Source organism: Gorilla gorilla, chromosome 11 (genome assembly GCF_029281585.2).
Source record: "Gorilla gorilla gorilla isolate KB3781 chromosome 11, NHGRI_mGorGor1-v2.1_pri, whole genome shotgun sequence".
Classification (NCBI taxonomy): Eukaryota; Metazoa; Chordata; class Mammalia; order Primates; family Hominidae; genus Gorilla; species Gorilla gorilla.
The window spans coordinates 92,147,869-92,160,543 of record NC_073235.2 but is presented as its reverse complement, the minus strand read 5'-3'; the positions used below and the strand labels follow the sequence as shown (position 1 = coordinate 92,160,543).

At 39.3% G+C, this 12,675-nt stretch overlaps 1 protein-coding gene across 7 annotated transcripts in view; it reads right to left on the bottom strand.

Annotated features, from left to right (window-relative positions):
- Positions 1 to 12,675, bottom strand: part of ANKAR (ankyrin and armadillo repeat containing) — a 73,058-nt gene that overhangs the window by 30,846 nt on the left and 29,537 nt on the right. For 5 of the 7 annotated variants that reach the window (XM_063695381.1, XM_055379218.2, XM_055379214.2 and 2 more), the window contains 3 exons: positions 10,327 to 10,528; positions 8,414 to 8,622; positions 4,388 to 4,492 (listed from right to left, as the gene is read on the bottom strand). In XM_063695381.1, coding sequence (XP_063551451.1) covers positions 4,388 to 4,492; positions 8,414 to 8,622; positions 10,327 to 10,528 — 516 coding nt within the window. The remainder of the gene's footprint in view (positions 1 to 4,387; positions 4,493 to 8,413; positions 8,623 to 10,326; positions 10,529 to 12,675) is intronic. The other 2 variants (XM_055379216.2, XM_055379217.2) reach the window with 1 other exon arrangement.

Below are 12,675 nucleotides of genomic sequence, written 5' to 3'. Positions count from 1 at the left end.
AGCTCCTCTTTGTATCTCTGGCAGAATTCGGCTGTGAATCCGTCTGGTCCTGAACTTCTTTTGGTTGGTAGGCTATTAAGTATTGCCTCAATTTCAGAGCCTGCTAATGGTCTATTCAGAGATTCAACTTCTTCCTGGTTTACTCTTGGGAGGTTGTATGTGTCCAGGAATTTATCCATTTCTTGTAGATTTTCTGGTTTATTTGTGTAGGGGTGTTTATAGTATTCTCTGATGGTAGTATGTATTTCTGTGGGGTTGGTAGTGATATCCCCTTTATCATTTTTTGTTGCGTCTATGTGATTCTTCTCTTTTCTTCTTTATTAGTCTTGCTAGTGGTCTATCAGTTTTGTTGATCTTTTCAACAAACCAGCTCCTGGATTCATTGATATTTTGAAGGGTTTTTTGTGTCTCTATCTCCTTCAGTTCTGCTCTGATCTCAGTTATTTCTCACCTTCTGTTAGCTTTTGAATGTGTCTGCTCTTGCTTCTCTAGTTCTTTTAATTGTGATGTTAGGGTGTCGATTTTAGATCTTTCCTGCTTTCTCTCTTTTTTTTTTTTTTTTTTTTTTGTGAGATGGAGTCTCACTCTGTCGCCCAGGCTGGAGTGCAGTGGCATGATTTTGGCTCACTGCAAGCTCCGCCTCCAGGGTTCATGCCATTGTCCTGTCTCAGCCTCCCAAGTAGCTGGGACTACAGGTACCCACCACCACGCCTGGCTAATTTTTTGTATTTTTAGCAGAGACAGGGTTTCACTGTGTTAGCCAGGATTGTCTCCATCTCCTGACCTCGTGATCCACCTGCCTCAGCCTCCCAAGGTGCTGGGGTTACAGGCATGAGCCACCACGCCTGGCCAATTCCTGCTTTGTCTTGTGGGCATTTAGTGCTATAAATTTCCCTCTACGCAGTGCTTTAAATGTGTCCCAGAGATTCTGGTACATTGTGTCTTTGTTCTCATTGGTTTCAAAGAACATCTTTATTTCTGCCTTCATTTAGTTATTTACCCAGTAGTCATTCAGGAGCAGGTTGTTCAGTTTCCATGTAGTTGTGTGGTTTTGAGTGAGTTTCTTAATCCTGAGTTCTATTTTGATTGCACTGTGGTCTGAGAGACAGTTTGTTGTGATTTCTTTTCTTTTACATTTGCTGAGGAGTGCTTTACTTCCAACTATGTGGTCAATTTTGGAGTAAGTGTGATGTGGTGCTGAGAAGAATAGAAGAATGTATATTCTGTTGATTTGGGGTGGAGAGTTCTGTGGATGTCTATTAGGTCTGTTTGGTCCAGAGCTGAGTTCAGGTCCTGAATATCCTTGTTAATTTTCTGTCTTGTTGATCTATCTAATATTGACAGTGGGGTGTTAAAGTCTCCCACTATTATTGTGTGGGAGTCTAAGTCTCTTTGTAAGTCTCTAAGAACTTGCTTTATGAATCTGGGTGCTCCTGTATTGGGTGCATATATATTTAGGATAGTTAGTTCTTCTTGTTGCATTGATCCCTTTACCATTATATAATGCCCTTCTTTGTCTCCTTTTTAATATTTGCTAGTTGAAAGTCTGTTTTATCAGAGACTAGGATGGCAACCACTGCTATTTTTTTGCTTTCCATTTGCTTGGTAGATCTTCCTCCATCCCTTTATTTTGAGCCTATGTGTGTCTCTGCACGTGAGATGTGTCTCCTGAATACAGCACACTGATGGGTCTTGACTCTTTATCCAATTTGCCAGTCTGTGTCTTTTAATTGGGGCATTTAGCCCATTTACATTTAAAGTTAATATTGTTGTGTGTGAATTTTATCCTGTCATATGATGTTAGCTGGTTATTTTGCCCATTAGTTGATGCAGTTTCTTCCTAGCATCGATGGTCTTTACAATTCAGCATGTTTTTGCAGTGGCTGGTAGTGGTTGTTCCTTTGCATGTTTAGTGCTTTCTTCAGGAGCTCTTGTAAGGCAGGCCTGGTGGTGACAAAATCTCTCAGCATTTGCTTGTCTGTAAAGGATTTTATTTCTCCTTCACTTATGAAGCTTAGTTTGGCTGGATATGAAATTCTGGGTTGAAAATTCTTTTCTTTAAGAATGCTGAATATTGGCCCCCACTCTCTTCTGGCTTGTAGATTTTCTACCAAGAGATCTACTGTTAAGTCTGATAAGCTTCCCTTTGTGGGTAACCTGACCTTTCTCTCTGGCTGCCCTTAACATTTTTTCCTTCATTTCAACCTTGGTGAATCTGACAATTATGTGTCTTGGGGTTGCTCTTCTCGAGGAGTATCTTTGTGGTGTTCTCTGTATTTCCTGAATTGAATGTTGGCCTTCCTTGCTAGGTTGGGGAAGTTCTCCTGGATAATATCCTGAAGAATGTTTTCCAACTTGGTTCCATTCTCCCCTTCACTTTCAGGTACACTAATCAGACGTAGATTTGGTCTTTTCATATAGTCCCATATTTCTTGGAGGCTTTGTTCATTTCTTCTTACTCTTTTTTCTCTAAACTTCTCTTCTCGCTTTATTTCATTAATTTGATCTTCAATCACTGATACCCTTTCTTCCACTTGGTCGAATCAGCTATTGAAGCTTTTGCGTGCCTCACATAGTTCTCGTGCCATGGTTTTCAGCTCCATCTGGTCATTTAAGGTCCTCTCTACACTGTTTATTCTAGTTAGCCATTCATTTAATCTTTTTTCAAGGGTTTTAGCTTCCTTGTGATGGGTTCGAATATCCTGCTTTAGCTCAGAGAAGTTTGTTATTACTGACCTTCTGAAGCCTACTTCTGTCAACTCATCAAAGTCATTCTCTGTCCAGCTTTGTTCTGTTGCTGGCAAGGAGCTGTAATCCTTTGGAGGAGAAGAGGTGCTCTGGTTTTTAGAATTTTCAGCTTTTCTGCTCTGGTTTTTCCCCATCTTTGTGGTTTTATCTACCTTTGGTCTTTGATGTTGGTGACCTACAAATGGGGTTTTGGTGTAGATGTCCTTTTTGTTGATGTTGATGCTATTCCTTTCTGTTTGTTAGTTTTCCTTCTAACAGTCAGGTCCCTCAGCTGCAGGTCTGTCGGAGTTTGCTGGAGGTCCACTCCAGACCCTGTTTGCCTAGAAATCACCAGCAGTGGCTGCAGAACAGCAAAAATTGCAGAACAGTAAATATTGCTGCCTGATCATTCCTTTGGAAGCTTCGTCCCAGAGGGGCACCCGCCTGTATGAGGTGTCAGTCGGCCCCTACTGGGAGGTGTCTCCCAGTTAAGCTACAAGGGGGTGAGGGGCCCACTTGAGGAGGCAGTCTGTCCATTCTCAGAACTCAAACACCATGCTGGGAGAACCACTGCTCTCTTCAGAGCTGTCAGACAGGGACATTTAAGTCTGCAGAAGTTTCTGCTGCCTTTTGTTCAGCTATGCCCTGCCCCCAGAGGTGGGGTCTACAGAGACAGCAGGCCTTGGTGAGCTGCAGTGGGCTCTGCCCAGTTCAAGCTTCCCGGCCGCTTTGTTTACCTACTCAAGCCTCAGCAGTGGCGAATGCCCCTCCCCCTGCCAGGCTGCTGCCTCGCAGGTCAATCTCAGACTGCCGCGCTAGCAGTGAGCAAGGCTCCATCAGCGTGGGACCTGCCGAGCCAGGCACGGGACATAATCTCCTGGTGTGCCATTTGCTAAGATCATTGGAAAAGCACGGTATTTGGGCACGAATGCCCCATTTTTTCAGGTACAGTCTGTCACAGCTTCCCTTGGCAAGGAAAGGGAAATCCCCCAACCCCTTGTGCTTCCCAGGTGAGGCGATGCCCTGCACTGCTTCAGCTCACCCATGGGCTGTACCCACTGTCCAACCAGTCCCAGGGAGATGAACCAGGTACCTCAGTTGGAAATGCAGAAATCACCTATCTTCTGCGCCGATCATGCTGGGAGCTGCAGACCGGAGCTGTTCCTATTAGGCCATCTTGGAACGGACTCCAGTAGAGCCATTTTATTAGTGAGTAAAGTAAACTAAGACAGGTTAAGCAATTTTCTTAAGTTCTAAATGCAGAGGTAGTTACAAACCAGACCTGACACTAAATCTGCTATTTTTAATTTCAAAAGTAAATTGTGCAAATTACAGAATAGGAATAATTTCTAAATGAAAGTAAGTATAAAAGTAGTGTGGTAAAGTAATTTAACATTTAAATTAACACTTAACATTATTTTTTAATTTTTCAAGCTTTTAGACAAATAGAATTGATACAGTTTTTTGATCCTGTGCAGCTTCCATGTGGAAAATAAAATATATGGTTGACAGGTAAATGAAGTGATCTCAGCAAAAGAAACTTAAAATCAACTAAAATTTTTCCTTTACAATTAAAAATATATTTAAAAATGACTGATGAATAAAATATAGCTCTACATAAAATAGCATAAGAAAAAGATATTAATAGAGTTTGCATCACCTGCATCCAAAATACATCTCCAGTATTGATCATTTGCTAAGCAAATTACTTCCAAGGACATGACAGCCATCATCCTTCGCTTATAGCTTTCACACTGTAACATTTCTGTTAAGTGTTCAACAGAAAAACACAGCTGTAATTTGCACAAAAGGCAATGAAATGCTTGATTCTGTTTTTTGTACCAGCTAAGTAAAACCAACAGTTGAGGTCACCACTATTACCACCAACTGCATGCATTAAATTCCCCTCTGTGCACAGCTCCCTATGAAGTACTGACAAATTCCATCAGCCCATGATCTTTGAGGTTTATAGTCTATATAATTAGTGAAAAAATCCTGAAATTTCTTTTTTTGAAATGGGGTCTCAGTCTGTTGCCCAGGCTGGAGTGCAATGGCATGATCACAGCTCACTGCAGCCTGGATCTCCCTGGGCTCAGGTAATCTACCATCTCAGCCTTCCTAGTAGGTGAGACTACAGGTATGCACCACCACACCCAGCTAATTTTTGTATTTTTTTGCAGAGACAGCATTTTGCCATGTGGCCCAGGCTGGTCTCAAACTCTTGGGTTCAAGCAATCCACTTGCCTTGGCCTCCCAAAGTGCTAGGATTACAGGCATGAGCCACTGTGCCTGGCTGAAATGTTTAATCTTTGGTCTGAATGACTTAGATTGGCTGGTCACATACTTCAAATTCCCTTGGAAAATAATACAACTCTCTCGGCTAAAATTAATTGTTAAATAAAATTTGAATGTGGGTTTTCAAGAATAGCAAAGTAATCCACAGTATTGTCAATAAAAATTTAATATCCATTAAATTAGGTATGAGAATTTATACATTTCCCAAGTATAAAAAAGATACTTTAAATAAAATCTTGGATGAACTTGTACTACAGACAGAGGATATTACAAATATACACACAGGAAAAAACACACAGACTATCTTTTCCTCATCTCTTTAGCCAGCCACTCTATTACCAAATCTGTCCTGAATCTAGCTTGGCTATATCATTCCGTGACATCCTCTTTTAAAATTCAGCTTCTACTCCAAGAACTAATCCTGAGACCTCTAATAAACTGATTTTTCTTTTATGCATAGTGGAAATGGGCAGTGTGAGGAGGGAGAGCTATTGCAGGGCCCAAGGCAAAACAGCAGTAGCCAGATGCTCACTGTTGTTCTGTTTGTGTCATTGTCAGGACTTCCCCCACAATGGCTGCAGGAAGCAGCAGCCCTGGTGAATTTTTATGTGCTTTTAGGCCATTCCTGTTAGGGGGCAGAGCTTCCTACTATTAAGGTAGGTTTTTACAATGATTTAGTTTAGTAAAAGTAACAGGATGGTCCTCTCACTTCCTCATAACAAGACAACAAAATGATACAAATGCATGCAAATAAACACTGAAAACACTTTCCAATATCTCTTGGGGCTCATATCCAGTATCTGGGATATGTTCCCAGTACCTAGTAAATCCCAACGTCAGGTATTGAGCCAGACTTCTTGAATCAGTAGAATGGGGTTGAAAATCTTAAACATATTTTATCCCATCCTAAAATGAGTTGTTGGAAAAAAATCATTCTCATTCTCCAATTCATTTCTCTTTTTTGGCTTTAGTTTTTTATTTTTATCAAAGTAATGCATGTGCATGATTCAGAGTTAAATGTTATTAAATGGCCTATAACAAAACTTATTGGTTCCTGGGCCCCACCCTCCCCACTTTTCTGTGTTCATCACTCCATATACAATCGGTTTGGACTCTTCCCTATAACCTTCTATGATTTATAAATCTCCTTATTTCTACATATTTATATACACTGCTGTGTTTTGCTACATTGATTTAGACTTCATTGACTTCATGTTATGAAAAATGGGAAATTAACTCTTTCAACGTTGCTCTTTCCTCTTACTTCCCTTTCTCCATATTTATAGCTTTTAGTTAAATACATGATGATGTCTATACAATTATTATTCACAGCTGAGCACTGTAATGTACTATGGTCGTGTCTCTTTTTTTTTTAAACAGGTAATAATTTCCTTATTTTATTTATTTATTTATTTATTTATTTATTTATTTATTTATTTATTTATTTTGAGACGAAGTCTCGCTGTGTCACAGGATGGACTGTACTGGCACAATCTCGGTTCACTGCAACCTTTGCCTCCCAGGTTCAAGTGATTCTCCTGCCTCAGCCTCCCGAGGAGCTAGGACTACAGGCACGTGCCACCACGCCCAGCCGATTTTTGTATTTTTAGTAGAGACAGGTTTTCACCATGTTGGCCAGGATGGTCTCTATCTCTTGACCTCGTGATCCGCCCACCTTGGCCTAATAATTTCCTTATTTTACAACAGTCCCCCCTTATCTGCAGAGGATACATTCCAAAACCCCCAGTGGATGCCTGAAACGGAGGATAGTACTGAACCCTGTATATACTATTTTTTTTCCTAGACAGATGCTTCTCAACTTATGATTTGGTTATTTCCTGATAAACCCATTGTAAGTTGAAACATTGTAAATTGAAAATGCATTTGTAAACCTAATCTGCCAAACAGCATAGCTTAGCCTAGCTTAACTTAAATGTGCTTGGAATAATTACATTAGCCTACAGTTTGGCAAAATGATCTAACACAAAGCCCATTTTATAATAGAGTGTTTAATAACTCATGTAATTTATTGAATACTGTACTAAAAGTGAAAAACAGAAATGGTTGTATGAGGACTGTAAGTACAGTTTCTTCCGAATGTGTATCACTTTTGCACAATTGTAAAATCAAAAACCTTAAGTCAAACCAGACTGTCTGAACATACATATCTATAATAAAGTCTGTAGGCATAGTAATAGCTTAACAATAACTAATAATAGATTACAACAATATATAATAATAGAAGTTATGTGAATGTGCTCTATGCCTCTCTCTCAAAATATCTTTTTATACTGTACTGCAGGTAACCAAAACCACAGAAAGATAAACTGCTGAGAAGGGGAGACTGCTGTATTTCATCTGCTTAGTTTTCCTTGTACCTACTGATAATTCCTCCCATTTTTTTCCTCTAGACTGGATGCACAGTTCCATTCTGGAACTTCCCCTTGCTGTCTTCCTTGAAATTCCCTATGCTTTATGCTTGGGTAAGGCTCCCAGTTTCCCGGGTCCCTCTCCTTTCTATTTCTTAAGAATTCTAGCCTTGGCATCTTTAGGTCTTTCCTAGTTAGGCTTTGAGGAGAGCACTCCTAACGGGCACTGTCAGTTCTCAAGCCTTTTGAGGATTTATGGTATGAGTCCAAGGGGTTCTCAGCTTTCCCACTGTTGGCTTGGAATGATTTTCTCTGGCTGGCTAAGTCCTAAGTCTTGCCTCTCTGTTTCCATCTTCCAATATTTTATTGCTGTTGTATCCTTTCTTGTTTTCCCTTGAATGCTTGTCTTCTGCTGGTGGTATTAATAATGTTTAATCTCCATGTAATTTTAGTGAGGGCCTTGAAAGGGAGTAAAATTAGATACGTCCATATAATTGGCCTAGTGACCCTTACCCTTATTTTGGCTAGACTGAATGCAAATTTGAAAAAAAAAAAAAAAGAAAAGAAAATCTCCAGCAGAATTCTTCACAAAACATTCGTCAAAATATAACAACAGATTTTGCTAAATTTGTCTCTAAAATTAGGAGGCAAGGAATAAGTTGGAGGGAATATTTTTCACTTAAAATTTCCTCTTTCCTTTTTTTTTTTTTTTGATGAAGGGGAGGATGTTTGAACTTCTGGAGAAAGTTGGAAAATAAAAATAAATATAATTGTGTAAAATATAGTCTGTTTGGGTCACAGATCTTTGATTTTAACTTGGAAATAAAACTACGTTTGCACACACAAAAATGCAGCTCTTTATTATTCATATTTTTATTTCTGGTCTTAATAAAATGTTTATTTCATGATTTTTAAATATTTAAAATATAATGCATGTATTATTTTATTTTCTCTCTTTCAGAGTATCAATAATTAAACTGAATAATAATCAGAACACGTATTTATAAAGAGATTATACTCACCTACCAAAGTTTTCCACACTGGGAGTTCAGGAATATTTAATTTTATTATATATTTGAGAACCTCTGTATGAAAGGTTAACACTGATAAATGGATTATATTATTTCCTTTAATATCTGTTTTTCTCCAGTTAGCACCGATAGAAAACAGGTATTGAATAGTGTCCAGTGCTCCTGAAGTGGCAGCAAGTAACAGTGGAGTGCACTGATTCCTAAAAATTAAGAAACATAACAATTAAACACGCGTAGACTGTCAAATTTACTTTTTGTAAAACTATTCAAGCTGCAATTGGAGGAAGTCTGACTTACACGACCACCTTCTATTCTTAGGAATTCTCATCTTCCGTATTCTACATGTAAATGGATTTGCCTCCTTTGCCATGCCATCCTTACTATGGGTCCCTACCCACCTCCCCAACTTAATTATCGTGCCTTATAATTTGCTTGGAGGATGATAATACACAAAGTTCTTACAATACACTATCCTATCTAAGCCTTACAACTACTCCGTAAGTGAAGGAAAAAGCAAGGCAAATATCATCAGCCCATTTTGCAAATCATGTAACTGAGGCTCAGGAATTAATTACACCCATTACTTCATGTCCAGTTTTCAAACCCCAGCTTCCTCATTGTGGCAGAAACAGTTTTTCTCGAAAACCCACTATCTGATTTTTAGATAGTAAAGATATTTTGTTTGGCTATCCAGTGCAATATTACATTTCCCAGCTTCTTCTTCTCCTTTTTTTTTTTTTTTTGTTGAGATGGAGTCTCACTCTGTCACCCAGGCTGTAGTGCAGTGGTGTGACCTCAGCTCATTGCAGGCTCTGCCTCTCTGGTTCAAGTGATTCTCATGCCTTAGCCTCTTGAGTAGCTAGTATTACAGGTATGGACCACCATACCCGGTTAATTTTTGTATTTTTAGTAGAGACGGGGTTTTGCCCAGGCTGGTCTCGAACTCCTGACCTCAAGTTATCTGCCTGCCTTGGCCTCCCAAAGTGCTGGAATTACAGGTGTGAGCCACCGCACCTGGCCTCTTCTTTCTTCTCATGGCTAGACATGATGGTGAAAGCAGGAGTTGCCATCTGAGGGACACCAGCTTCCTCTGGTGGCTTCCACATGTTAAGAGCAACAAGAGGAAGCTGGTGTCCCTCATACTGTCAAGCCATTATACTAGCCCTAGACCACTGAATAATAGTGGAAAGGTTACTCAAAGACCTAGAAAAACTTGAATGAAACTATGCCTAAATCAGGTTCAGAGATCCAAAGTAATGACCTGGCCTTTAGATTTCTAGCCAAGAATGTACCTTCAGGAGAAGTTACACCTTTACTCTAAATGCTGATCCGCAGCTAAAATGTGAAACAAAAGATTGTTGGGATTTTTTAATTTCAAAGTTATTTTATTCTTTTTAATGTATTTCTTTTCCAGATACCACTAAATATTTCTCCTGTAATCCAAAGTCTATCCGCTTTGATCTGAAGTCCTAGGGCTGCCTCCTGGTTGTGTAGGATCCAGTTTGGAGCAACTCTCTCCTCCCTAGTCTCAGGCTTCTTCCAGGGCACTAAGCAAAGCATTTAACATGAAAAGTTAATCTGCAGAACCATACTACTGGAACAAGGTTAGGAAAAACTCCCTGGGGATTAGTCCTTATTCTTCCAGAAAACATGCATAGGTTAATAGAAGCTCTCGTCTTTATAAATTCTAATGATAAGTGGTTAGGAGGAGACAGTGAGTAGAAAGGATAGCAGAGTAAGCCTTACATACCTTTCAGATCACCCACACCTATCGCCTTTCAGTGGCAGTGTGTGTGGCAAGCCATGAAAAGCAGAAATTTATATTCTATTTAATTTTCTTTCTTCTTCTTTTTATTATTGCCTAGACATCAACCTCAACCTGATATAAATGCTTAATGACTTACTCAGCTGTTGCCTCAGCTTCTAGCAAACGAGGATCCTTCCTACAGAGAGCAATAATGATGCAAACGTTGTCATAGAAAGCGGCAAAGTGAATCGGCATCCAGCCTCTTTTTTCAGAAAGCGTGTAATCAGCTTTGGAACACAGTAGACAAACTGTTGTTTCTAATGAGCAAGCCTGTGCAGCAAGGTGTAGAGGTGTTGGACCTAGAATGGATGGACAATTACTTCAGTGATCACAGCACTACCATTCCTAAAAAAAACCTAAATGCCTTATTGATATCCAGCCACAGAGCTTAGTATTGTATGATATAAAATCTCCAAAGTAAGCATTAAAAAAAAAATTTAGACAACCCTATATTCCTTTATTTAACTCAGGATTAAAAATCCCAACCACTAAAAATCCATACTTAGAAACAAAAAACAAAAATTTTTAAAAATCCATATTTTTTTATAAGCAAAGAAAAATGAGTAACATTTAAAATATTAAATATTTGAAAAAAAATAAAATGTTAAATATTTGAAAATTTAAGTCAATGTGTAAAATAGTCTTATGGTAAACTATTTCTTGTTTATTTTCCATTTTACTCATGTTTTTTAGTTGAAGATAAGATCCTTTGAAATTAAAATATATATATATATGTTAACAAAGGCCTCAATGTCACTAAATCCAATGGGCATTTTTCTTTTATTTTTTTCCATCATATATAGATATTTATTATTTGCGTAGAGTCCCAAAAATGGGCTGGGCGCAGTGGCTCATGCCTGTAATCCCAGCACTTTGGGAAGCTGAGGTAGGTGGATCACCTGAGGTCACAAGTTTGAGACCAGCCTGGCCAACATGGTGAAACTGGGGTCTACTAAAAATACCAAAAAAATGTAATTGGTCATGGTGGTGTGTGCCTGTAGTCCTAGCTATTTGGAAGGCTGAGGCAGGAGAATCGCTTGAGCCTGGGAGGCGGAGGTTGTAGTGAGCAGAGATCATGCCACTGCACTCCAGCCTCGGCAATAGAGCGAGACTCCATCTCAAAAAAAAAAAAAAAATTCCCAAAAATGGGAGTTACTGGGTAAAACTGTATAATTATCAACAGCATCATTATTACTGGTAATATATATTGCCAAATTATTCTCCCAAAGCATAATAGCAATTCATACCTTTACTACCTGATATGGTTTGGCTCTGTGTCCCCACCCAAATCTCATCTCGAATTGTAATCCCCACATGTCGAGGGAGAGAGGTAACTGGATCATGAGGGCAGTTCCCCTATGCTGTTCTCATGATAGTGAGTGAATTCTCACTGAAGTCCAACTGTCATATTTCAATTCTCATCTTACTTATTTCTCAGTAGTATTTTACACCATTGACCACTTCTTCCTATTTAAAATAATTTCTTCCCTTGGCTTTTGTGATATCACACTCCCAATTTTTGTCCAACCCTACTGGTTACACCTTGGCAGTCTCCTTTGGAACCTTCTCATTGTCCTAATATCCAAATGAACTTTAAGGCTCAATCTTGGGCCTTTTTCTCTTCTTAGTGGCTTTGCTTACCATATGCAACTTGATGACTCCAAGGATTATGTCTCTAGGTCTGATTTCTTCTGATTTGCAGATCTATATCTTTGACATCTTGTAAAGCATCTTCACACATCCCCTCAAACTTAATGTATTCAAAATTGAACTACTATCCTTCCCTCCAAACCTGGTTCTCTTTTATTGCTTCCTAAATCAGTGAGAGATATGATGATCCAGCCAGTTGTACAGACCACAGATCTGGAAGACTCTTTGGCACCTCCCTCTTATTTCCTTCTCCATAACCAGCCCATCACCAAGTCTAAAAATCTCTAGAACCCATCTCTACCACCACCACCATCCTAATCCAAGCCATAATCATCTCCCAACTGCTATACCCATCTTGTTTTGCCCTTATCCAACCCAGTTTTTCAAAACATAAATCTGATCTTTTCATCTCCTTGTTCAATGGCTTCTCAAGGCCATCTGATTATGAGGAACAGTGACAGGATCCACTGGCTCCAACTTAACTTGAAACACCAGCTACAACTACCTTCTTCATCTACCTCCCAATAAAACCATGCATACCTTGTTCTCCTCATTCTGGCTTTCTTGTAGCTCCCCAAATGTAGCATAATCACACGCCCCAGGTTACCCAGGAAAGTACTGGTCAATGTCTGTTGCACTAGCATAATTATTAATAGTGCCCTTTCACTTTCAAGTCTCCCTGATTTGAATGATGAATTATCTGGTCACCCTGGACTATTCCTGCTCTCTGACACCTTCCTTCTCCCAAACAATTCCTCCCTTACCGATCTAGCTAACTCCTAATCATTTCTCAGTT